General features: G+C 51.8%; 10 protein-coding genes across 12 annotated transcripts; 5 read left to right on the forward strand and 5 right to left on the reverse strand.

The window, feature by feature from the left end:
- Positions 1-14: 14 nt before the first annotated feature.
- PV10_03734 (uncharacterized protein) lies at positions 15-1,171 on the reverse strand. The gene has a single exon (XM_016368221.1). It carries the CDS (start codon positions 1,056-1,058, stop codon positions 84-86), a length of 975 nt encoding a protein of 324 aa, XP_016224009.1. The 5' UTR covers positions 1,059-1,171; the 3' UTR covers positions 15-83.
- Positions 1,172-1,701: 530 nt separating this feature from the next.
- On the forward strand, positions 1,702-2,936 carry PV10_03735 (uncharacterized protein). Its single transcript, XM_016368222.1, has one exon. It carries the CDS (start codon positions 1,771-1,773, stop codon positions 2,533-2,535), a length of 765 nt encoding a protein of 254 aa, XP_016224010.1. The 5' UTR covers positions 1,702-1,770; the 3' UTR covers positions 2,536-2,936.
- Positions 2,608-5,052, reverse strand: PV10_03736 (uncharacterized protein). The gene is made up of 2 exons (XM_016368223.1): positions 3,063-5,052; positions 2,608-3,010 (listed from the first exon to the last, which is right to left on the reverse strand). The coding sequence occupies exons 1-2, from the start codon at positions 4,830-4,832 to the stop codon at positions 2,756-2,758; spliced, it is 2,025 nt and encodes a 674-aa protein (XP_016224011.1). The 5' UTR covers positions 4,833-5,052; the 3' UTR covers positions 2,608-2,755.
- Positions 5,053-6,547: 1,495 nt separating this feature from the next.
- Positions 6,548-7,348, forward strand: PV10_03737 (uncharacterized protein; the record flags this gene model as incomplete). The annotated part of the gene is made up of 1 exon (XM_016368224.1): positions 6,548-7,348. One exon carries the CDS (start codon positions 6,548-6,550, stop codon positions 7,169-7,171), a length of 624 nt encoding a protein of 207 aa, XP_016224012.1. The 3' UTR covers positions 7,172-7,348.
- Positions 7,349-7,661: 313 nt separating this feature from the next.
- PV10_03738 (uncharacterized protein) lies at positions 7,662-8,397 on the reverse strand (the record flags this gene model as incomplete). The annotated part of the gene is made up of 2 exons (XM_016368225.1): positions 7,662-7,751; positions 7,804-8,397. The coding sequence occupies 2 exons, from the start codon at positions 8,395-8,397 to the stop codon at positions 7,662-7,664; spliced, it is 684 nt and encodes a 227-aa protein (XP_016224013.1).
- Positions 8,398-9,077: 680 nt separating this feature from the next.
- Positions 9,078-10,512, forward strand: PV10_03739 (uncharacterized protein). The gene has a single exon (XM_016368226.1). It carries the CDS (start codon positions 9,216-9,218, stop codon positions 10,185-10,187), a length of 972 nt encoding a protein of 323 aa, XP_016224014.1. The 5' UTR covers positions 9,078-9,215; the 3' UTR covers positions 10,188-10,512.
- A 2,161-nt stretch (positions 10,513-12,673) lies between these two features.
- Positions 12,674-18,622, forward strand: PV10_03740. 3 transcript variants are annotated; one of them, XM_016368229.1, is made up of 4 exons: positions 12,674-13,757; positions 13,809-14,219; positions 14,499-17,698; positions 17,749-18,622. In XM_016368229.1, the coding sequence occupies exons 1-4, from the start codon at positions 13,161-13,163 to the stop codon at positions 17,873-17,875; spliced, it is 4,335 nt and encodes a 1,444-aa protein (XP_016224017.1). In that variant the 5' UTR covers positions 12,674-13,160; the 3' UTR covers positions 17,876-18,622. The 3 variants fall into 3 exon arrangements, with proteins under 3 accessions (XP_016224017.1, XP_016224015.1, XP_016224016.1); XM_016368227.1 differs by having other exon boundaries at positions 13,809-17,698; XM_016368228.1 differs by having other exon boundaries at positions 13,809-18,622.
- Positions 18,558-20,027, reverse strand: PV10_03741 (uncharacterized protein). The gene has a single exon (XM_016368230.1). The coding sequence runs from the start codon at positions 19,881-19,883 to the stop codon at positions 18,801-18,803; it is 1,083 nt and encodes a 360-aa protein (XP_016224018.1). The 5' UTR covers positions 19,884-20,027; the 3' UTR covers positions 18,558-18,800.
- A 235-nt stretch (positions 20,028-20,262) lies between these two features.
- On the forward strand, positions 20,263-22,559 carry PV10_03742 (uncharacterized protein). Its single transcript, XM_016368231.1, has 2 exons — positions 20,263-21,038; positions 21,101-22,559. The coding sequence occupies exons 1-2, from the start codon at positions 20,640-20,642 to the stop codon at positions 22,508-22,510; spliced, it is 1,809 nt and encodes a 602-aa protein (XP_016224019.1). The 5' UTR covers positions 20,263-20,639; the 3' UTR covers positions 22,511-22,559.
- PV10_03743 (uncharacterized protein) lies at positions 22,509-24,232 on the reverse strand. The gene has a single exon (XM_016368232.1). The coding sequence runs from the start codon at positions 24,076-24,078 to the stop codon at positions 22,534-22,536; it is 1,545 nt and encodes a 514-aa protein (XP_016224020.1). The 5' UTR covers positions 24,079-24,232; the 3' UTR covers positions 22,509-22,533.
- Positions 24,233-24,722: the final 490 nt, after the last annotated feature.

Below are 24,722 nucleotides of genomic sequence, written 5' to 3' on the forward strand. Positions count from 1 at the left end.
CATATCAATGCATTCAATCATTAGACGTTATATTTATACGCTCAATGCTCAATGTTGGATCCCCAGGTCAGGCAAGGCAAGATTCATGTATCCTCCACATTTCTTGCTGCCTTGTCGGCTTTCCGCTTCTTACGCTCAGCGCGTCTCGTAGCTTTTGCAGAAGCACTTTCTTCCTCGAGTTCTGTTTCAGGCCGACTATCCGCCTCGCCGTTGACAAGTCGTGCTGCGCGTCTTTTGGCTTTGTCTTCTCTTCGCTGCCTCCTTCGTTCTCTCCTCTCCTCTTTGGTCTCAACTTTTTCAACGGGCATCTTCTCTTCATCGTGGGTATTCGCTTCTGAGTCTCCCTCCTTGTGCTTATTCTTTTTCTTTTTGCTCTTCTCCGACCTCGCGGCAAGGTACTCACCGACCTGGCGAAACTCTTCAACAGGACTCGGTCTTACTGGGCGAGAGGTGCGTTTCTCGTGTTGATCGCGCAGGGCGATGTATTGCGACACCTGTTCAAAGTCTTGGGCGGTTTTTTGTTTCTTGGATGACTTAGCTGACTTGGGATTATGGACTCCATTGCCATCATCAGCTTTTCGTTTTCTGGGACTAGTTGTCGTCTGGTTCTCCTTCTTGCCTTCTCTTGTTGACAGGGAGGAGTTGGAGTCATCGCCGCTCTCGTCGACCGTGGCCTTTCCAATTGTCCCTTCCATGTGCTGGCCCTTGACAAAGAAACTGTATAATCCGCCGTGTTTTCCCACCGAATGGACTATGGGAGTCGATGTCCCACTGCTCCTCTCGCTCTCGCTCTTGCCAATGTTTCCTAACGCACTCTCGAATCCCTTTAACCACCAATCATTGCCGGCCTGGGGTTCATGGGCCTTTTTGCCGATGCCCAGATTACCTTTTCGTTGGGAGATAAGGAGGGGTCTGATGAGGCCATTGCCAGTGTTGGCTGTGGCCTGGGAAGGGTCATAGGCTAGCCCACGGTGACCCTTTTGTTTATATGGTCTGGAATCGAGAGCGTGACCGGGTCCAGCCCAGCCAAGGGAGATGAGATGGGCATGGGCGTCCATGGATGGATGGATGAATGAAGGGATAAGGTATCGAGTGATTAAGGAGTTAGGACATATTCTTCAAAGTGACATGGTTACTATAATTCATGAGGGTCGTTTGCGCTCTGTCCAAGTGAAACTTGTTATGTTTGGGTTTTGCAGTCTATCATTCATGGATGAGACTCGGCCTGTGCAACTTTTTTAGAGTTTCAAATTCCGCCGCCCACTTAAAAGGATTTTAGCGTTGACGCTAGGAGACCCTCTAAAAAGTCCATGAATGCTAAGGGCTTGCGTTCCCTGGAAAAGAAAAGAGTTATCCTGAACATTATTATTGCACAATCTTACTGTCTGCATGGGGAATGTGCCTTGACACTGCAATATGAACAAGAAAGTAAAACTGGCTGTGTGCAGCTAGTACTCCGTAGATTGAAGTTCCCAACTACCTAGTAGTATTCTCTTTAGTTCTGAGAAAATGTAATAAAATAATAAGGTCGTGGAAGGCACCATTCCAAGCCTGGGTGGCTCTTTCCTCGGTTTCAACAACAATCGACGTCATTCTTTTCTCAGACAACAAAGGACGGAAGGAACGAACCTCACTTTGTCCTCAACTCCAAATCTATTCATCTCATTCACCGGATATTACTACACTACTACTATTATATTGGACATAGGTCCTTTGCCTATCCTCTGCCTCAAGACTGCCGCCGAGTTAGAGTCAAGCACAACATTCTTGATGTCGAACAACTCACCCCACCATCTCCATTACCTTAGACATGCACTCTCCCTAGCACAACAATCACCACCCAAACCCACAAACTTCCGTGTTGGATGTGTCATTGTTTCCTATCCTGCTAGCGACGGCGATTCCTCTCCCCTCACTACAAGCCAAACAGTCCCCGGAACAGTGCTGGAGACAGGATACACGCTTGAACTCGAGGGAAATACCCATGCAGAACAGAACGCACTGAGCAAACTACAGGCGTCGCAGGGTTCAGCAAACGTGCAAGACTGGTCTCTCGTCCTCCCTCAATCCTCCAACGTCACCCTGTACACTACCCTTGAGCCGTGCGGCCTGCGTCTCAGTGGAAACCTCCCTTGCGTCGATCGGATCATTGCCACACGACGGGGACTACACGGCGAACAGGACTCGGGCGCTGGTATTAGGAAGGTGATATTTGGCGCTAGAGAACCCGGCACATTTGTCGCCGACTCTAAAAGTTTGCAGAAACTCGACCAGGCCGGTGTTTCTTGGGAATTTGTGCCCGGTCTAGAGGAGGATATTCTCAAAGTCGCCATGGAAGGGCATGTTACGCAGGCTAGTGCTCAGGGCCACGGTCAGGACCAGACTGAAAAGCCGGAGAATGCGACAACAGGTGCAAAAAATCAGGGCCAGATGGAAACAAATGTTGACGACATCAGCGAAGAGGAAAGGAAGCGACAGGCCGCTCTTCCACGCAATCCTAAGAAAAGGATGATGGAAGTTGATGTCCCTCCTTGAAATGCATTGCTTTGTTAAAACCTGTGCACATTTATGGGCTCGCCAACTCAAGAGAAATCACAACAGCTCCGCTTCGGCACAAATGGTTGAATTGTGTATTCTGCAATTTCTACGGCGCATGAACCGCTCTCACGGTCACCTCGGACAGCAGCTGACCCTTGGTTGGCCCCGCCATCGACGAGGGACCACAGGCCTTCCTCCTTATAGTGGCCAATCCTCTTTAATCAATCCGGGCTTGCGTCAAACTCTTCCGTTGGGTCGGGAGGTGACTTGCCGTCAGGTTGTTGGACAACCGAATCTTGCTACTGCTCACCTTGACTTGTGATCGAGGTTTCTTAAGTCGTCTTCGTGCCACCATCACTGGAACCGAGGACTTGGTCACCAGATAGTTGGAAAATGAGCCAAGCAAGACTCCCTTGAGAGAACTTCGTCCCCGCGTGCCCACCACGCACAGCGTAGGGTCCAGGGTATCAATCTAGCTCCGTCAGTACAAAGGTCGGTGTCTCCGGCTCAGGTCGCAAACTCACCGCGCCAAGTATCAAATGTTTCGGACTTTTGCAATGTATCACTTCCACCATGCATCGGACTTGTAGTGTTGTTTTCCGCACCAATTTGATAAAGTTGCCTGTAATCTCCTCCACCGCTCGCAGCCGCTCCATCTGCTTTTTGGATGTTTTGCGTGCATCCACCGACCCTGTCAGGCTCTGAGCCTCGGTCGCCGGAATGTACTTGTTCCTCAAGTCGAGCCCGACGCTGGTGCCTCCTCCTTGGGTCGTCTGTCTCGTGAGAGTGGCCATGACATCAGTCGCGTCCTTACCGGCCTGCGTGCCTTCTGCTTGCAAGATCTCTCGATCCGCCTCGGTCGTCTTGCCCGCGTTCTCGTCCTCGATCGCGTACACCGCCAGTAACGTGTCCCCGTCCCTCAACATAGTCCCTACCACCCACTCCATCGCATAGCTGGCCTCTGTACTAAGATCGCTGCACACCAGGTACAGTCTCCCGGCCCGCCCACCAACCTCAGCCTCCTGCTGAAAACGAATCCAGTCGCCTCGTAGCACCACTCGCACATGTCGATCCGGCACGCTCGAGTCCAGTGGTGACATATTGAGGGCCAGACTCTTGGCCTTCTGAATAGCTGCCAGGTCTTCGTCCTCTTCGTCCCCAGAGACCGTTGATACCGGCGTCACAAAGTTGTTTGGTGGTTGGACCTCGACTTTATCTTTCTTTTGCACTACGTTGTCTCCACTGGGACTCGTGACAGAAATCGAGGGTTCCGATGGTGACTTGACCTCTTGCGACGCTTCCGATGCTCCCGTTCCTGGCGTTGACTGCACGCCTGACTGGGACATGCCAGTCGTGCCATCGGGTTCCGGCGTATCAGATGCCTTGCGTCGATCCGTTCGACCTCTAGTCTCGTCATCATCACTGCTCACAGAAGCATCGTCTTCGCTGTATTCAGCAAGCGCATCCTCGTCGCCAACCCCATCTTGCAGGACTCTACCCTGCCCCTCTTCTGAATCATCACCCACGGTAGAGAAGCTGTTTGACTTGTTGGAAAGTCTGCGTTGGGACGCCGATAGCCCGGTCTGGGTGCCCGGTACCTTAGAAGGGCTTAATAGACTGGGGGATTTGGTTCCTTCCGCTTTGCGGGTTCGGGAGGCGGGTGACCTGGAATGGGATTGGGAGGAATGTGTGGAATGCTTGCGAGGGCTGGATCCTAGGTTGAGATACGAGAAGTCTCCAGACATAGCAGCAGCCATGGCAGAGCTCGAGCCTTCGCGGGTATGCCCTGGCGCGGGAGGGTGTGATATGCTCGTGCCAGCCTCGTTCGAAGTTGCGGTAAATGGATCACTGTGGGAACTTTGTTCAGGCCCGCTCTTATCTTCTGGCATCTTAATTTGTGGGAGATCGGCAGGTATATCGTGCGCTGAGGAAGAATCCTGAGACATGACAGGGGTGGCCTTTGCAAGGACTGGTGAACTCGGTTTGCTGCTGTGACGAGTGGTGTAGGTTGAAGGATCCGAGGGGTCAAGTTGGACGGAACGACGTCTGGTGGCGTCGGGACTGGACGTGCCAGAAGCAAGACCGGCTGCTGAGCCACGTCTTGAAGAGGAACCGCCGACGTCAAGCATGTTTCGAAAGGGTGGTGGGGTGGCAGTTCGAGAAGGTCTGGATCTGGACATTGGGCTCGAGGGCCGCCTGCGCTCGAGAGAAGCCAGGACTTCTCTGTTGTCTTCGTCCAATGACTCTGCAAGGCTTCTAGCCGCTCCCCGAGCTCGAGAGGAGGGCCGTGACATGGTCGTTGAACGCCTGAGTGAGGCTCTTTTAGTGTGCTCGGTGGGGGGAAACGCGAGGGAAAAGAGTCGAGATACAGACGACTAATAAGGGAGCGACAGGAAGGATCGAAGGTAAAGAAACAAACGAAGGAGGACAGAGTAAGATATATAAGAAAATGAGGCAAATGTAGTTTTATGAGATTAAAGACAGTGTCCGTTGGACTGGCCACTTGAGAGAGTGTTTTGAAGAGTGAAGATGTAGTGAAGATGCCGTGGTGTCGTCTGCGACATTCTTTCTTTGCACTTGGCGCGGAATTGACTGCGAAGAGTCCGTAGCCGTTTGCTATATTGGAAGGCGCGCAGGATGGTGGGGGTCCAATGATAGGGTTTGGGTTTGGGGAGGGGAAGGAGCACAAGAGCACTGAAAACGCATGGGCACAGCCCCCCTGCCTACTCCGCAAGTAGGATTTAGAGTGCCTACCTACCTACTACCTAGAGATACCTGCCGTGGGTACAAGTAGGTACACTGATAGTGTGTGGCCTTTAACCTTGGGTACCTTAAACTTATTAACCACATGCTCGCGTTGTGGGCATCTTCAAAAGCAATGACCCTGGGGTGTGATCTTATTAGGTTAAAATTTGATACCTTATCGCTTACCAGGTAGTAGAAGTGAGTGCCTGTACCTGACCTTTGCGAAAGCAGGTACACTACACATGAGACAACCCTTCCAGACACCACACACACATGTTCTCTGGTGCAACGCCCATATAAAATAAGGTACCTACCTAGGTAGGTTAGTTCTTTCAGAGCCTAGGTCAGCAGCTAGGTCAGGAGCTCTTATGCCAGTAGAATCTTTAGGCTTTGCAATGGGGCCCTCGGGCGCGGGGTAGTGGGCAAGTGGCAGTTTCCGGGCTGCCGGATTAACTAAGGTATCTACCTAGCTAAGGTACCTAGTACCTAACCAGACTCGACTTGAATTGTCAGTAGTGGATCATCAGTGACTGTCCGTCCTTATCTTTATCAGCAAACAGGCCCACTGAGTTAAAGCTGCGCCTGTGGATGCCTCGCATGCCTGTAATTGCAACCCGGCGAATGAATGGACAAGCCCCTCGGCCACCCAACCCCAGTAAACGAGGCGTGAGAGGTCAGCTTCCAGGCGAGGATTTGCCCTGAGCTCCATCTCCGAAGGTTTCCTCATGCGGGTGCGTCGTCATCTCTTCCATGCCCCTCACCCTCACATCCTCTCTCCCTCTCTTTTCCCCCAATGCCCCTCGTTACTCGCTTGCTTTACACGGCTACGGCCACGGCTGCGGGCCTCAATCACTCGTATGCATTTGCTCGAGCTCCAACATGACATGAACAGGTCATTGTCATTGATGATGCTGCATGCACCTCACCCGCGCATTAGTTCCCGTCTGCAGTCCCTATCCAAGAGCTCTCCAAGCTCACCTATTGGCCTTCAATCCATGACCTTTCCTTGATTCAATCAATCCAGTCCATTCATCATCTATCAGCCTTGGGCTCTGCTTCTTGGAGTCGGGCAAACCTTGAAATAGAATGCTGAGTTACTCCATACTACCTGTACGTACAGGCACTGACAAGTCCCGTGTCATACTTGATTCCAGCTTGCGAGATCCATCGTGCATTTTCCAAGCTACAAAATCCCCAGCCTTCCCATTTTCCTCGTCATGCCTAGTCTCTTTCCTGGCTGTCGCATCGAGCCCCATGCAATACCATGTCGGTCCCATCACTGTTGCTTCTCTGTGTCGCGTTCCTGTTGAACTTGGTCACCATTTGTAGGGCGAGTGGTCCGTGCGAAACCGACCAGAATCCTTATTGCGCCGGCGATGCAATCTTCGAGCAGATCTGCTGTACCTATCCTGACGTTTGCTACTGGGCTAACCGAGACGGCCAGCCTGCATGTTGTCCACATGGTCAGGTTTGCAGTGGCCTGGCGCCTTATTCTACTAGAACCACTTGGAAGGCCCCAATCACTACAACCATCCGACCAACAACCGTCACGACTGTGATTGAACCCTCTACCATAACGAGTGATGAAGGTGGCGGAGCTGTGATTGTGACTATCACCTCTCAAAATCCTGTGGTCACAGTAACCACCGAGAACTGGTGTCACAAGAACCCATGTGACGCTGTCACCTCGGCCGTTGTCAGTGTATACTCCACTATAACACAAGGCGCTGGAGGTGTCGTGACCGTCATCACTGAAGAAGCGGGACAAGCATATGCGACTGTCTCGGGACTTTTGGTGGGTAATGGTGCTTCTGTCTCAGAGCCCACGGCTTTCATCGTCCTCGTTTCCCTGATACCATCCATTGTCTTCCTGGCGTCAATATTCTGACATGGATTTGGATGAGCCAATGAGACACAACACAGGAAAATCATGATCAGTGGTCCAATTTGACTCGTCTAAATGGCCAGTAGAAGGCTGTGGGTTACTTTCACCGAGAGCCATCTACATATTTGGACCAAGCGAATGCGCGAATGCGACCGAAGTCCCTAAGCACACCGGCCCCAGACACACTCTGAAGATTCAACCTCAATTCAGCAGTATGAATCTGGAGACGTGCTCGAAGATTGACCGGCGGCAAGTATCAGCAACGAGTCCTCCATGCACAATCATTAGTTGTCGCATCAACCACCGTCGGCATGTGGTGAACTTCAAGTATAAACACATATATACATCTACGCAACAATTGGCCAGTCCTCGAAGCACACTCTCCTGGGCCTGGACTGCGCTGCCGCAATTGATATCATCCGGTCGAATGAGCCTGCATTATATCTGTCACATCTGTAGTGACTTGGTGGATACTGTCTGGTCAACCAGTGGGTTATCTCTTCGCTGTGCCTTCCTCCTCTTCAATCGACTTGGGCACAGAGACGGCAATAGGGACTGTGACGCTGTTGAGGTTCCGAAAGGCCTGATGTCAAAACTGTTAGGGGATATTGTCCGAGGGCTGCAGAACGACATACCTTGGCAAAGGCGTTGTCCGGGATCTTCCCATCCCAACGGTCTTCAACCTTGACGATTCTTTGGCCATCACCATCCAGGTGCACCAATACATGCGAATCAATGACCTGCTCTGAACCGATTCCTTTGACTTTGTATAACGTCTTGAGTTTCAGCTCGATGGGATTCCCCGCTCGGACTACCTCGACATGCTGCTGATGGATCTCGCTCATCACTGACTTGAGTCCATACCATTGTGATTCGTACTGCTTCCTACCCTCAGCTATGGTCAAGGGGTCGTGGAAGCTGGCTTCGTCGATCCACAGTGCAAGTTTACGTTTGGTTGGATATCCCGCAAAGAGATCAAGGACAGAGTTGGTCAGGAGAGACTGGCGTGAGTCAAGAGATGTCGATGAAGAGGACGGTAACTTGGTCTGGAAGTTATAGTCTGCGACGTTGGCGCTAATGGACCCCGCAACCGAGCTCGGTGCAGCTCCACTGGACATAATGGGGCGAGTGTGAGGTGTACTTGTGTTCAGAAGGAGTGGTTTGACAGTGTTGCGAACGATGCGAGGAAATGTTTCAAAGATGGTAGGTGGTACAATACGAGTTGACATAGCAATATCAAGCAGAAATGTGAGGCTATTGTTAGGGTATAAAAAGAAGTGAACGAGCTGAACCCAGACGATTTGGACCTCGCTTGCTGTCGTCAGGATTAGAGGAATATAAGGTATCTGGATAGGCTGGCAATGTCGCCGATCAAAGCATGATGATGACACTAAGACCGTGGGAACTGTCAGTCGTGGGTAGGAAGACGTAGAGCAGCCTTGGATGTGCAGGTTTCCGCGTGGAAGCATAGAACAAGCCGTCCAACCATTTGACCAACCTGTCAAGTACCACAGAATAGTAAAGGGGAAACGCGGGCAGACCAAAAGTGGTGATGAAATATCATGACGGTTGTCACCGGATTCAATCGCGAATGATGTCAGGCATTTCCCGCTCAGAGTTTGATCTGTGGTAGTCTTTGATTTGGTGGAGGAGATGGTACTTTGTGGAATCGGTCGACACCACGTTTCTGGTGGATCGATCTTTTGGGGTTAGATCTGCTACACGGGGATAAATGCTCCCCATGACATACGGCGGATCTTTACACAAATACGCAACACAGCGAACCTCACAAACCTGACAGGGACCAAAGCAGAACCTAGAGACCACATGATGTCATTTGAACGCGCGTGAGAAGTGAGAGTCTGAATGCTCACGAGGCTGTCGCGTCTTCCCGTGCCGTCCCTGGCCTGCGCTTGGGCCATTTATTTACCTCCGACTTTGAACTTTTGATTTGATCGTGACTTTCTCGCAATTGTCTTGAACCGCTGGACATCCTCGGCTTATCAATCACTCATCTCCCTTCCTTTCTGTTGAGACAAATCTCACAATGCCGCGTTCTACCCGAGCAAAGGTCGCCCCAGCCCAGCCAATCTTCTCAGAAGACTCAGACTCGGAGAATGACAAGAACGGGGAAGACATCACGCTGTCCGATCCGCTGTCTGCAATCAATCCTTACACTGTGCTCTCTGTTCCCATCACAGCATCTGAGTCAGATATCAAGTCCGCCTACCGTAAACTCGCCTTAAAGCACCACCCCGACAAAGTATCCCCTTCCGAACGCGAGGCAGCACACCAGAAATTCCAGGAAATTGCCTTTGCCTATGCCATCCTCAGCGACGAACGCCGCCGAAAGAGATACGATGCTACAGGAAACACAGCCGAGTCGGCAAATGTTGATGACGATGACTTCAATTGGACAGACTTCTTCCGGGAGATGAGTGCTCAGGTTGTGAGCGGAGATCTTATCAATCAAGTCAAAAAGGAGTATCAAGGCAGTGAAGAGGAGAGGCGCGATGTATTACAGGCCTACACAGACTTTGAGGGTGACATGGACGCCGTGTTTGAAACCGTCATGTGTAGCGAAGTACTGGCGGACGAGGATCGCTTCCGAGCTATGATCGATGCGGCCATTGCAGAAGGCCAAGTCGAGTCATATTCCACGTATGTCAAGGAAAATAAGTCATCTCGAGACAAAAGAAAGGCGCGTGCGCGAGCAGAGGCCGCCGAAGCCATGGAAATGGCCGAAGAGCTGGGCATCAAGGACAAATTGTTTGGTACAAGTAACAAAGACGGGAGCAGTAAGATGAAAAAGAAAAGAGACGGTGCAAACGACGGGGACGACGCGCTCAAAGCCCTCATAATGCAAAGACAGCAGTCTCGAGCTCAAAACTTCTTTGACGATCTCGAGGCCAAGTATGGAGGTGCAGCCAAGGGCGGCAAACGAAAGAAGGCGGATGAGCCGCCAGAAGAGGCCTTTCAGAAGAACGCGAAAAAGGGCAAGAGGTCGACCAAGACATGACGGCTTACAGAACAGTTGCCACTATTTGCCATTGGTGATGGGCCCTCTTGAGGAATACATTTGCAGGCATGAGACAAAGACAGCAGAGCCGCGTTGGAGTTAGCATCTTGCGCTTGTTGCAGGCAGAAGCACATGCTGACGAGTTGGAATTCCCAGCACGGAGTTGGCAGAGAAATGTACCTGGCTGCAAATACGCCATGCCGACAAGACGACAACTGTTATGGTTGCTATTGGCGAATTTGAAGACCACCAAGAGCCGTAACCGAACGTCTCGGTATGAACATCAACCACGCCGCAAACGGCTGGGACGGCACGAGCATCAGGGAGTGTGCCCGCCCACCCCAAGTCATTGGGGCTGATGAGCTAGACGATTAATGATTTTCTGGTGCCTCCAATACAAATCTAGTGTACCACAACACTTGCTCGGTTCCATAAAGGAAGGTTGCTTGTGATGGCTGAATCTTCTGCTAGGTGAGCGTGGGAATCTAGTGCTATTGTACCAGATACACTAGATTATCATTATTAATAGGCTATACAAAAATTGGTGGAGACGGTGTTTGCCCGAGGCCTCTCGGCCCCTAGAGCAAGCACTAGAAGGCACCCAGAATAACGATGGCAGGGATGAGCCTCGCACGTATGGGCACTGGTGGGTAAGCCTGATTTGAATGGGAGAACCCAAGCACCCCGGACTTAAGCCGCGTCAGACCTCTTCTCCGGTGGATCAACCAAGGTCTAGGCACCGTGTCACAGACATCAGAGAAGGTCGCCTAGTAGAGTAGAGCCATGTAATTACTTTGTATCTACCGACAGATGAGGTTTATTGGCTTCCAGACATTGTTATCCGTTGAAATATGATGGAACCATGAAGCCGGTAGATAAATTGATTGTGAGATCTTTTTAATTTCATCCCAATTGGTGACGGATCGGGTCAGTTAGCCTAGCCTGGACTTCCGCCGATCTTGACAGGGTACAACTAAAGTAGGCAGAGACCAGTGAAATGAAAGCCGAATGTTTAAAGTACTTAATCCGTACTGTACGTAGCAGTGTGGGCGTGACTGGTAGGCTTCCACTTGATTCGACAAGGGGTTGGTGTTAGTGGACAGTGAGTCATGGTCTCGTCACCTGCAGGGTTGATCAGGCATCGTTCTGCATCGCCTACGTCGCGGTGGGGGGAAGAGTGTGCATGAGATGCAGGTGTCAGATGTCAGAGCAGGGACACGAGTGACATGTTAGGGTCAGAGGAATGTGCCCGACATGCAGACCATGTAAGAATGCGACGTCTCGGACCAAACTCTGTTGGTGGGCAAGGGAAATGCCAACGTGGGAGAAGAGAGAAAAAAGGAGTCATGGTGGCATGGTTTGGTTTGGGATGGGATGGAATTTTTCAACTATGATTGGAACTGAGGTCAAGTTTTTGGGGCGAGAGAAGGGCGAAAGAGCCAACAAAGGCAACAGAGCCAGCAAAGCGAGAGGTCAAACGGTAGAAAGAATCAGAATCAGCAGACTGACAGTGGCGACCACTGTAATCATGAGCACCACACGTTCAACACGTTGAAGTGCCCTCTGCCCTCTGCTCTCGGCAATTGGTAGGCTCTCTTCGACCGTGTAGCACCATTCACAGGCAGAAGCTTCAATGGACAATGTTTTGTGGTACGACAAATGAGGAGATGGGGAGATGGGAAACCCTCTGCACGCTCATCATGGAGATGCCCTTTTTTTAAGTGGTTGCAGTTTGCGTACAAACCAACTTGTGTGGAGCAACAAAAAGAAAAATAGGGTTGTTCCTCTACACTCCTCTCTAGTAGAAATGACGTTGACTGTGCTAATAGAAATCATACCGGTATAACTTTGATGGTTTGCAAGTACTAACTAATAATTCTTCTTGTGGCATTGAAGAAGCAAACGAGTGGGGCTGAATCATGAATGCCGTTGGGATGACTGTTGAGTTGAGTCCGAAGTCGAGTTGTGTGGTCATGGTGTTTGTATGGCATATAGTAGGACGGACACGATGGGGGCAGTCACGGCAGCCTAACAGGTCCTCTCGGTCCAAGGATGGTGCACAAAATCTCAACCCAAGGGTGACCAGACCGGAAAGTTTAACAGAAAATGTAGTGAGTCTTTCGTCTTTGAACTGGAGCCAAAGCCCAAACTTGTCCGTAGCAACAACCCGAAATCCGTAGATTAGTGACCAAATTCCAAGTGCCATGGGGGCATTTTGGCTTGCGGGTGGTTCACGGGGCGCTAAAAGTTAAGCAGTGTGGCAGTCGAGTGGCTGTTTGTGCCGGGTGTTGGGTGATGGATGATGGATGGCGGACAATGGAGTATGTTAGTGAGTACCTAGTGAGGAGTGAGTGCTCCGTAGTGCCCCAGCTCGCCCAGTCAACTTTCACTCGTCAAGTCAAATCGTCAAGTCGCGCCGTCTGGCAGAAATGGCTTGGCACCTGCCTTCCCCTTTCAAAATTTCTACTACTTCCACCTTCTGAACTGCGCCTTTTCTGGTTTCTATCCTCCATCTCACTTATCCAAATTTCAACCACTCTGCGCCTCTTCTTCGCGTAAGAGGTTCCCCTGGTACTGTCGACCTTGTTGTTGTCGTACCCCCATCCCCTTGAGACGGGTTTATTTTTCTCAATTTTTTCCATTACGCCGCAGTCTTGTTCCCAGCTCAACCGCTCGGATCACCCTCTGCGTGCTCTTTGGAATCTCCTCTCTGGTCCTCGCACCAAATTCATCATCCTTTCGCATCATTCCACGAGCTCAAGAGCGGCTTCCGTTGACTCGAGACAGTCGCCGCTTGTTGGTCAAGCAAAGTGTATTCACCTTTGAATCATTCTTCCTCACCTGCCGGCTCGGGCGACTTTTTCATTCACTACCTGTGTTTGTCATCGCTTTCTGCCTCAGCCTTTTCATCCACCACTTGACCTTCCACCTCATTCATCCTGATTCATTCGCACTCGCCCTCGATCGAATCTGATGACATCGACATCCCAACCAAAGCCTTCGATTCAATCCAAACAATCTTCTGCGACCGGATCGAACTTGGCGACCCAAGGCCGAACCTCGCTTCCCACCGCCACCAAGGCTTTGTCCACTTCCTCAAATGCATCCGAGCCCCACAACATGTCTGCAGCAGTTGGAGGCGCTCCGCCTTCTCACGGTCACAATGACTCGGTAAATGGAAGGCCTCAAACCATCCCAGCTATCCCTTCGGTCAATGGCAATGTTGCTGTCCCAGAGCACCTACGCAAGTCTTCCAACGCAACCTCTCCTGCCTCCACCCCCGGCTTCACAGCCAACGGCGGTGCTTCAAACCCTCCTCAAACCAAGCCACAGGTGCAATTTGGCTCTCTCAATGCTGCAAACGCATCTCCAATTCCTGCACATGGCACCCCCAGTCAAACCCAGGCCAATTTGAACATCAATCAGCTCCACGCTAGAGGCCCATCCCCTTCAAATTCGCCCAACCCTATCCCCCAACCTGCTGTGGTCAGCGGTGGACGACCTCCCTCCAATTTTCCAGGCCAGGGAGCGGGCTATCAATTCGGACAGTACGATCCAAACGATTCGAGTGTGAGTGTTTCAAAGCCCCACGATACACCTACACATACTGACTGTCGACAGGGTCCTGCGAGGCCCAACTCTCAAATGCAGTTTGGTCCGAACCAGGAGCACATGAGACGAGGCTCATCACAGTCCATCCACAGCGATGTCGGCAATCCTGGTCTTCCCACGGGACCTACTCGTGGAGGCTTCGGCGGCCCTGCTGGTCGTGACCGTGGCTTCAATCCCAACTTTCAACAACAGGTTCCCTACGGTTCGCCCCAGTCATATCGTCCCCAAGGTAATGGCAGAGGTTTACAGGGAGGATATCCCGGTCGTGGCCAACAAATCCCCTACCAAGGATCGCCGGCTATGAGCACGAGAAGCCCAGCACTCTCACACGTGCAGCCTGGCACACCCAACATGGCCCCCGTACACATGATGCCCGGAGTGCAAGGACACGGTGGATATTACGCAGGCGGACCCCAACATGTAATCAATCACCCTCTTCCCGTTTCGAGAGAACCCGCAAAGGAAAGAGGCAGACCTACAGGAGCTCGTGGCCGTGGCCGTGCCAGTCGTGGCACTGGTCGTGGTAGACCCTCTGGTAGAAGTGGCCCTGATGACCGCTCTTTTTTCAGCAAAGACCCGGCCTCAAACCACTACCGCTCTGACCTTGCGGCTCTCAACACATCTCCCCCTGTTTTTGCTGTCCCTGATCTTTCCCCCGAGAGCGGCAATTTTGAGCATTTTCTGACACAACGAACACAGGGCTTCGGTTTTCCCACCCAAGCTGATCCTAGTATCCAAATGATGTACAATCAGCAATTCTACGGCCCAGGCGGTATGCAGGGTGCGCAATACCCTCCCCAGTACATGCCACCACAACAGTCACCGAAACCCTCATACCCGAACAACGCCTATGCCACGAACATGCAACCCTCCTTCAGCAATCAAGGCGGCCCTCCTTCCATGTCGAGACAGTCCTCCCAGATCTCCGGACCCGATCGACCGGGATCTAGCGTAGGCCAGCAGCCACATACTCCTGTGCCTTCCAATGTCGGTCATGCAAACAACCGTACTCCAAGCATCTCCGCATCGAAGCCAAGCTACACCATTCCTCCCAAGAAGAGTGCTGCCATCATCATCAAAAATACTGCTGGCGAAGTTGTTTCTTTCAACAAGCCCCCACCGTCACCTGCTGTCTCGACGCCTGTGATTCCTCCTCAGTCGGCCCCGACTCCTCCGAGCCGGACTGCGAGTGCCGCTGAGACCACACACAGCCGTACTGAAAGCGCGAGTGCTTCCAAAACCGCCGAAGAGGCCAAGAAGTCCATGCAAGAGGCCATTGCCAAGAAGATCGCGGAAAATGAAGCCAAGCAGAAGGCTGAGAAGGAAGCTGCCGAAAAGGTGCAAATGGACAAAGAAAAGGCTGATGCTGCTGCTCGTGAGGCCGAGGAGGCAAAGGCTAGGGCTTCTGCGTTAGAGAAGGAGGCCAAAGAGTCTGAAGCTCGTCAAGCAGCGGAAGCTGAAGACGCGGCCAAGAAAGCCGAACAAGAGCAGACGAAACAAGCCGCCACAGAATCTGCCAAGCCCCAACAAGAGGAAGAGGAGATTGATTTCGATGCAATTGAACGTGAGCTCGCAGAGAAGGAAGCCGAGGAAGAACGCCGCCAGGAAGAGTACAACCGGAAGAAGGCAGCTGCTCTAGAAGCCAAACGAAAGGCTGAAAAAGAAGAAGCTGCAGCTTATGAAGCCAACATGAAGGAAGCGGAGCGGAAAGCCGAAGAAGAAGAGCTTGCTCGAGAAAAGGACAAGGCAGAAGGAGGCTCTACAGATGATGTTAGCAAGAAGCTCTTCGCTGAACTCAAGGCCAACCCCTTTGGTACTCCTGCTTCGGCCGACAGCCCTGCAGACAACACTCCCGCTGCAAGTGGAACGGCAACTCCTGTCTCGGACGCATCTATGCCACCTCCAGCCAAAGCCACCGGCCGACGAGCCAAGGTTGCAGACCTGACCCTCGACACCAAGAAATCTGTCGACCCGCCCGAGCCTAGCGCCACGCTGAAGGCATTGCAAGCATCCAAGAAGTTGGTTGACCTTTCCAAGGTCTCATATCCTGCGGATGTCGCCTCTCCAAATCCCGCCCTCAACGCCAATGCTCCCGCCGATCGTCGGTTCAAGTATGACAAGGAATTCCTCCTTCAATTCCAAGCTGTCTTCAAAGAGAAGCCTTCTCTTGACTGGGATGCTCGCCTTCGGGATGTCATGGGTGACGGTGATTCCGCGCGCCCAGCAGGTTCGGCGAGAACCCCCTCTGGTATGGGCAATCGCAGTGCCTCAAACCGTGGACCTTCAGGAATGGGCACCTTTGGACCCATGGGAAGCTTTGTTGGCGCTCGCCCGTCTCTACCACCCGGCTCCACCTCAGAGCAACGCTTTGCGGCCTCCAACGCAGCTATGAGAAGTGGCGCTGTTTCCAGCAACCCGTTCGCACAATTTGGCCGCCCCGGTCAAATGGCTCCGCCCATGGGCAGAACACCATCGAACAACCCCATGGGACCTATCCCTGGCTCCCCCCGAGTCGGTGGCTCTAGCCGTGGTGGGTCTCGTGCTGAGAGCAAGCGCGGTAAACACTCAACTAAGCAGTTGGCCGAAGAGAACAAAGCTATGCCGCTGACGGCTGGCATGCAGGTGACCAATTTGGAGATCTCTGCTACAGGCTGGAAGCCACGTAGTATCGGTCAACAAGGCCAAGTTGGTCCAGCTCCCGGCGGCGATGGTCTCATGGAACCTGATATGGTTCAGCGCAAGGTCAAGGCAGCTCTCAACAAGATGACTCCCGAGAAATTCGACAAAATTGCCGACCAGATTTTGGACATCGCCGCCCAATCCAAGCATGAAAACGATGGCCGGACCCTGCGTCAAGTCATCCAACTCACATTTGAAAAGGCGACTGACGAGGCTCACTGGGCTCCAATGTATGCAGCATTTGCTCGCAAGATGTTGGAGAGCATGAGTCCCGAGATCAAGGACGAGAACATCAAGGACAAGAACGGCAATGTCGTCACTGGTGGAAACCTATTCCGAAAGTACCTTCTCAACCGTTGCCAAGAAGAGTTCGAGCGCGGCTGGAAGGTCAATCTTCCACCGCGGCCAGAGGGCGTGACCGAAGAAGCAGCATTGATGTCGGACGAATACTATGTCGCCGCAGCCGCTAAGCGAAGAGGTCTTGGCCTGGTCAAGTTCATTGGTGAACTTTTCAAGTTGTCCATGCTGACAGAGCGCATCATGCATGAGTGTGTCAAGAAGCTTGTCGATTATGAAGGTCTCCCCGATGAGGCCGAGGTTGAAAGTTTGACCAGTCTGCTCAAGACCATCGGCAAACAGCTGGATAGCTCAGAGAGCAAGGCACAGGGTCGAATGGATATCTACTTCGAACGCATCAACCAGGTCATCGCAATGCCTGATCTACCGAGTCGATTGAGATTCATGCTCATGGATATCGTTGATCTGCGACGAAAGGGATGGGTCTCGAAAGAAGACGACAAAGGTCCAAAGACCATTACCGAGATCCATGAGGAGGCGCAGCGCAAAGCTCATGAGGACGAGCTCAAACGAATCACGAACCAGCAAAACCGTTCAGGAGGTGGCCGGATGCCGATGGGCCGTGGCGATGCTCGAAGCTTCAGTCAATACGGCCAAGTCCCTCCACCAGACAATTCCAACCGACTTGGGACAGATGAGTTGCGCAAGCTTGGTGCGCGCAATAGTCGCAATCCCAGTAGCACAGGCCCTGGGTCTTTGGGACCGCCCAGCATGCTCGGCGCGCGGACGAATAGTGGACGTCGTGGCCTTGGCCCTGGCACCCTCTTGAACCGAGACGACAGCAATGCTAGCAGTAGAACGGGCACTCCTCCGGCAGGCAAGGACAAGGAGAAAAAGGATGAGTCCAGCACAAATGCATTCAGGTAAGCAGGTTATTGTCTAAGTGGATGAGGCGATGCTAACATGACTTCAGTGCATTGGCCGCGCTTGAGAACGACGCACCAGGATCCCCACCATCAAACCCAGCCTCCCCACCGACACAAAAAGCTCAGCCAATCGAACGAGAACGATCGAGATCACCCGAAAAGACAAGCGGGTGAAGGAGATAGAATCGGTCACTCTGTACAACATTAATATGTTTGAACCATAATCATTGACTGACGGCCGCTTGTGGGGAGGTTAAGAAAGGTGCATTGATACCCCGGCGCGAGCCAACATGTTAAGCATTTCCAGCACAGCGGAAGCATGATCATTTCCCGCACCACTGAAGGTGTGACGCAGCTCATAATGCTGTCACGGAATGATCGGTCCAGTTTTCTTTAAGCGCGACACATAGAAGATGTGTTTTGGGCCACAAGCACATGCACAGACCGACAGTGAGCCGCGTGTTTTGCGTTTTTTCTGACGCATGAAGCGATCATCATCCTCTTCATTTTCATTTCGGCGTTGTCTTCTTACCAAAACCAAAAGTGCTGACGGGTTCCGGCGACAAGAATGGAGTTTCGATGGTTGGGGGTCGATCTGGGGTCATTATCCTGACCATCACTGGCGTGCCGCGCGCCCTGGTACTGGCATGGGTCGTTATGCACAGAGACGGGTGCGATGGGAAGAGTCATACAACAGGAGCAGCCAGTGGGGATCAGACAGGGTAGTGGGCTCTCATTCACGCCAGGCCGCTTCGTGGATTGACCTTGTTCTGTCAGTTGGTGGGCGAGATAGATGGGCTATGGGAAGTAGAGCCGCGTCTCAGATGAGGTATGGTGAGCAGGGGAGACGGGAAGAAGGGATCGTGCACTTCTTACTGTACATTGCTGAGAATTTCTTTAATATACAAGATTTCAGACAAATGGTTCTGGTCGTAACTGTGCAGTGTAGTGCAAGCGTGGGCGATGGCTCTTAAGTGACTCTCAGGCCGTCGATTCGCAATGTGAAACAGGTTCCCAGTATTGATTATGCTTTTCGTCTTGACGCAAGACTCATACCCTGTCTTGGTATATACTAGTAGCTACAAAGTTACAATGGCCATCATGAACTTGAGTCATTCTTGGCCTGTAGTGCGTTACCTGAGAGGTTGGCCTCTAGAGCGTCCTTCTCCCTGGTCTTTTCCTCCTCTTCCCATTGCCGAACAATGAGTTGTTGATCAAGGATCTCTTGCTGTTCGCGGGCGAGTTGTCTCTTACGTCGTCTTTTCTCTCGATCACGTCGGGTCACAGCCTCCTCATTGGCTTGTCTAAGCAGATGTCTCTGGCGGCGTTCCGACAAGGCCCATGGGATGGAAAGGGTGGATCGAAAGAAATCGTTGCGGGAACGTATGTGGGCAAGTTCGTGAGCCGTGCTGGGGACGAGGAAGATGCGTTTGAGGTTTATTTGGAGCGTTTTGCGGAAACTACTCAACGTGCCTTTAACTTGGACCGTGGTGCCTAGGTCAAGGACGGGGAGAAGCGCAGTCAATAGAGCGCTTGGACTGTGCGGGTCTGGCGACTTCGAGACGGATGTGGTCGGTCCTGGATCAGCGTCTTCATCAGGCTTCGGACACAGGACGTCGATGGTGCTCCCGCTAGCATCGTCGAGGGTGAAGATCCAGAATCTCTTATTGTCGCCGTCAAAGGCAACAATGACGCCCACTACCTGAACGAATTGGATGGGATGGTTGAGGTAGAAAAGGAGTAGTCCATCATTCGCGACATGACGCTTTGGTTTGCCTACGCTGGTGGTGTACTGAGAGAACTGGTTGTGTGGCTTCAGGTCCTGGTGGATGGACGAGGCTGTGATGTTGACCCACTTGTGATATGTTGGCGAGGACGGGAAGCAGTATGCAGGGTAAAAGGTGAGGTTCTTGTATACACTTGCGGTGGGCTCGGTGGGTAAGGCTGTCGCTGTCGCTGTCGTATCTGGGACCTTGGATGTGCGGGTTCGTTGGACATGTCTGGCGTCTGTGGCTGACGACGCGTCGTCGAGAACATTCAGGGTGTTTGGTGGTTGGGCATGTTCCAGGCTGTGCGCCTTACTGGGGCCATGATGTCCATATCCATGTCCATCTCGATTGTTATGGTGGTGATGAGTGGCGGATGGTCTAGGCTGCAGTGTTGAGTGAGCCGAGTCCTGCATTCACCTGACCACGCATCGTTTGCAACTTTGGTCGACGTGTTGTACTATCTGGGGAAATCTTTCAAGGTGCAGGGATCCACGGACCGACATCGGTCGGTTAGAATGATTAAAATGATTGTTGATGAGGGAGATGGTGAAGACAACCAAACAGATACAGAGGAGGGAGATGAAGCGCAGGTGGGCGATCGGATAGAACGGCATTTGGTCCGATTACGGTCCATTTGTAATGACGGTGATATTGACTTGGTTAAGCGGTGAATGTTGACGGAAGTCTCTATTTTACTGTGACATGACAAATGAATTACCCCGGAAGGCGCGTCACAACCCCGATCAAGTGCGATCCTCAAGCTTCAGTAGAAACCGACGGGCCGAGAGGAAGTGAAAGTGGATTTATCAAGGTGGCATTGGGCAGTTCAATCATGGCTAATGGTGTCAAGGCCCATCAAACATCTATCTTTTCACTGGTCAAGTTCTATCTCTCATCGATGGGGGTAAACCATGTCAGTCGAGTCACTGTTGATATATGATCGACACTCGCTAGACAATGCTTGATATCAACACACTCACTCACTCACTCACTCCACTCAATACCTTATCCATCCTGTCATCACTGACCCTATTGTAGCCATAAATTTATCTCGATAAAAAACCAGCTCATCATTCTCCTTCTGTGGAGATTCTGATGATTACCTCGAAGCAAACAAAGACCAGTTCCTCGGCGCATAAAAGCCCGTGGACAGCGTGAACTTCCAATTCATGTCGAGCCTGGTCAACGGCTCTGATGGAAATGCTCAGACTCGCGCCGTAGCATCGACGGAACCCCAGGATATACAGGACCATGATGTTCGACCCTATTCAAATCCATCAGAGACGTTGGCTGTTGACCAGACAGTACATCTGAGCAAGATCGCCACAAATCAGGATGAGAGTCACGCGACATCACAGCTGCAAAGGACAGTCACCACAGCATCAGCAGCTGGTCCTGTCTATTCAGTCTTCTCAAAAAATCAAAAGCGGTTCATCATCTTTATGGCATCATGGGCAGGGTTCTTCAGCCCTATCTCTGGTACCATCTATTATCCCGCCTTGAATCCTCTGGCCGCCGACTTGAATGTATCCAACACACTGATCAATTTGACCTTGACCTCTTACATGGTACGTGCGGCGTCTCTGTGGTGCAATCTAAACCCATGTCTTGCTCACCACTGTTTTTGCAGATTTTCCAAGGACTGGCACCCAGTTTCTTTGGGGATTTTTCAGATGCCGCCGGTCGACGTCCGGCCTATGCCATATGTTTCTCCATCTATATCGCCGCCAACATCGGTCTAGCATTGCAGAATAGCTTCCCCGCCCTGTTCATACTACGATGTATTCAAAGCACTGGCAGCAGCGCCACCATCGCCATGTGTAGTGCTGTCGTCGCCGACATTGCTACTCCTGCTGAGCGTGGAACATATATGGGCGTCGCCTATTCGGGGTCCCTCCTTGGCCCGGCTATTGGGCCAGTCATTGGTGGTCTCCTGGCCGACTTTGTTGGTTGGAGAGCAATCTTTTGGTTTCTCCTGGCGTTAGGGGCCGCTTTCATGATTGTCTTTGGAGTATTTCTCCCAGAGACGGCTCGAACTCAGGTTGGCAACGGATCCATTCCTCCCAAAGGTTGGAATATGTCGTTGATCAATATATTGGCCATGCGCAAATCTCGACAGCTTGACCCAAAAGAAACCAGCGAACGTGTCGAGGACGAGGCAGCACTGCCTCGGAAGAAAGTCACCTTCCCCAACCCTCTGAGATCAGTCTCCGTGATTTTCGACAAGGCAAATGCCCTACTCCTCTTCTACAACGGCTTCATCTTTGCCGCATTTTATGCTGTCTCGGCTGTAATCCCTTCTCAGTTCGCTGAGATCTACCACTTCAACGAATTCCAGATTGGCTTGTGTTATATTCCGTGCGGAGCTGGCGCAATGACAGCCGTCCTTGTCAATGGGAGAATTTTGGACGGCAACTTTTCCCGTTGGTGTAAGAAATTGGGTATTAAGATTCGCAAAGGTCGAGATCAGGATCTCAGCAACTTTCCAATTGAGAAGGTGAGATTACAGATCGGCATCCCGGCGGCTTATGCATCAGTTGCATTTACATGCATTTTCGGCTGGCTGATTCACGTTGACGGGCCTTTGGCTGCTGTGCTCGTCGTCTTGTTTTTCACAAACTTTGCCATCAGCGTCAGTTACAACGTTACCACAACGCTCCTCGTTGACCTTTACCCAAAGAGTCCCGCAACAGCTGGAGCAGCCAACAATTTGGTGAGATGCTTGCTGGGAGCTGGCTTCACAGCAGCGGTGATCCCACTGGTCAATGCCATTGGCCGGGGGTGGACGTTCACAGCATTCTCTGTATTTCTATTCATCACCAGCCCCATGTTGTGGTTGCTCTATTTTCGAGGCATGGACTTGAGAGCCGATCGACACAGGCGACAGGAGCAGAAGAAAATCCTCAAGGAAGAGGGAAAGATTCTGGCAACCGGTGGTGAAGGTGGTGGTGCCCACGAGAGTCGTCAGGCTGGAGGCGAGCTTCCTCAAGGGCCGGTTGAGGTGAAAATAGAGCAAGGGTCGACAGATATTCATAGATGAGGTGGGATCGACATTAGAATTATTTAGCGATATCTATCATATGCTCGCTCATCATCGTGTCTCCGTCTCACCCGCGCAAGAACATCAGGTCCATATGCCTCCTCGGGCGTAGCTTCACCACTCAAGACCATTTTCTCGTGCTTGGTGGCCTCCTCTTTTGTCATCAAGACCAGGTCGGTCAACGACAGTTGGATCATCTTCTGGCCTTCTTGCAGGTAAGTTTCCTCCAACCTGAAGCCACCACTCGGACGCCGCCATCGGATAAGAGCCAGACGAGTGCCCAATCCACTAATGACACTCTTGCCACGGAAGACTTCCTCGACAAGGTACGAGACATCATCTCGTCCAATGGGAATTCGCAGTCCAAGCACGTCCTGGCCACTAGAAGATCGCACGAGACGTGACTCTAGACCCTGCAAGGTAGAGAGAATGCTGTCGTACATCTTCTCCCGCCCCTTGTCTCCTATCCGATAATCCATGGGATAGCCAGCAATGCTACAGATGACATGATTTGCCACCGTATATCCAAAGATGGCTGGCATGGTACCCAGAACAGGTAATATCCGAACTCGGAAATCGGGTAGCACACCCAGCTTGTCCACGTTGCCCTTGTGGAACTCCTCGTCGGTGATGGGCAGAAGATCTGCCTTGCCTTCTCCGGGCTTTTCGGTAGAAAAGACAACAGGAATACCCTCTTTTACGCCTAATGCTCGTAGCCGTCGTCGAGTCGATTTGGACAGCGGGTCTTCGACACTTGTCGAGATATCACCCACTTGAATGTGGGTCGGATCACTCTTGCAACCGGCGCCCATAGAGCTAATGACCTTGATGCCGTGCATCACACAATATTGTAACAGAGAAACTTTGGAATCGATGTTGTCAATGGCGTCCACCACCCAGTCCGGGGTCGTCGCGTCATCGTCGTCGCGAAGCTCATAGTCCCAGGGTGCTAGCAAAGTGGGAGTAGACTGCGAGTTCAACAATTCGTTGCGACAGTCTATTCTCGTCCAGGGACTGATTTGCTCTAACCGCTTCCTCACGCAGTGCACCTTTGGGGTACCAACGTCCGCCAGTGTTGCCAGCGCATGACGATTGAGACTACTCAGAGTGACCTGATCAAAGTCCACGATCCGGATCTTGGTCACGCCACTTCTGGCGAGAGCAGCAACACAATGGCTTCCCACGCCACCAAGACCCACGACAACAACAAATGAGCCTCTTAATTTGGCCAGTCCTTCGTCCTTGAGGAAGACTCGATTCCTAGCCAATTGTTCCAGGATCAAATCCTCGTCATAGTCTCCTTTTCTTGCCCTTGCAGCAATCATAGCTGTCCTCTCGTCATCTTTGCTTGAGAAAGTCGGCCGACTCGCTCCACCGTATTCTGTAAGTTGCGCCGACAAGTGGTCCGGGGATAGTTGAGGGATCGAGGCTTTGAGATCTGCGGTCACGCGGCGTCGATGAATGGCAGATACACTGAAGATGACGGTTGTAGCAGCCACGGCACCGCAGGTGGCGGCTATGCCGAGTTGTATTGATGGAGTGACATGGCGTTCAAACCATTGGGCCATGATGCGCAAGCAAAGTTGCGCCCAGGGCAAGTCGCAAGTAGGAGAGGGGATATGAGAGGTTAGGCTAGGTCAGTCGATCAAGGCTGTATGGCGATCTTCATGATGAGTCTTCAGGACTGAAATAATCCCACAGAATTAGTTGAAATGGGTGTAGATAACTATTATATGGTATATAGAGATGGGGTTCCAGTAGAAAAAAGTGATTCCTGCATCGAAGAGAATATGGCACGTGGATATGATATGATTCTCCGCAGTCAGCCTTGTCGGTCCAGAAACTATGCTTCTCAGTAATTACAACGGTAAACCAAAGGAGTTTTATACGCAGACCACAGGATGTCATCAAAGTAATCCTCACTTGTATGCATGATCATCTCTCAATCCACCACCACACTCTCATTCCGATCTGTCTCCTCGTTCTGGTAAGTGGCGCTACGATGCTTCAATGATTTCTGAATCCACAAGGCAAGGCCAGTCTGTCCGTGGGCTTTTGCATTGTGGCTGCGCTAAAGAAGACAAGGAGACAATTCAACTCGCATCAAACCCAACTCACGCCTAACCCAACTCGCATAAACCCAATGAGAGCTGCAGCCTCAAGGTCCATCGCCATTGGATTGCTACTGCATGGCTTACACTACTGTAGCTCA

Source organism: Exophiala mesophila (assembly GCF_000836275.1).
Source record: "Exophiala mesophila strain CBS 40295 unplaced genomic scaffold supercont1.3, whole genome shotgun sequence".
Taxonomy (NCBI): domain Eukaryota; kingdom Fungi; phylum Ascomycota; class Eurotiomycetes; order Chaetothyriales; family Herpotrichiellaceae; genus Exophiala; species Exophiala mesophila.

Coding starts and splice junctions, on each gene's coding strand:
- PV10_03741 (XM_016368230.1), bottom strand. CDS start 19,883: ATGCAGGACTCGGCTCACTCAACACTGCAGCCTAGACCATCCGCCACT.
- PV10_03739 (XM_016368226.1), top strand. CDS start 9,216: ATGCCGCGTTCTACCCGAGCAAAGGTCGCCCCAGCCCAGCCAATCTTC.
- PV10_03740 (XM_016368227.1), top strand. CDS start 13,161: ATGACATCGACATCCCAACCAAAGCCTTCGATTCAATCCAAACAATCT. Junction 13,758..13,808: donor ACGATCCAAACGATTCGAGT/GTGAGTGTTTCA, acceptor GACTGTCGACAG/GGTCCTGCGAGGCCCAACTC. Junction 17,699..17,748: donor TCCAGCACAAATGCATTCAG/GTAAGCAGGTTA, acceptor ACATGACTTCAG/TGCATTGGCCGCGCTTGAGA.
- PV10_03735 (XM_016368222.1), top strand. CDS start 1,771: ATGTCGAACAACTCACCCCACCATCTCCATTACCTTAGACATGCACTC.
- PV10_03742 (XM_016368231.1), top strand. CDS start 20,640: ATGTCGAGCCTGGTCAACGGCTCTGATGGAAATGCTCAGACTCGCGCC. Junction 21,039..21,100: donor TGACCTTGACCTCTTACATG/GTACGTGCGGCG, acceptor CTGTTTTTGCAG/ATTTTCCAAGGACTGGCACC.
- PV10_03734 (XM_016368221.1), bottom strand. CDS start 1,058: ATGGACGCCCATGCCCATCTCATCTCCCTTGGCTGGGCTGGACCCGGT.
- PV10_03736 (XM_016368223.1), bottom strand. CDS start 4,832: ATGTCACGGCCCTCCTCTCGAGCTCGGGGAGCGGCTAGAAGCCTTGCA. Junction 3,011..3,062: donor AACATTTGATACTTGGCGCG/GTGAGTTTGCGA, acceptor TGACGGAGCTAG/ATTGATACCCTGGACCCTAC.
- PV10_03743 (XM_016368232.1), bottom strand. CDS start 24,078: ATGGCCCAATGGTTTGAACGCCATGTCACTCCATCAATACAACTCGGC.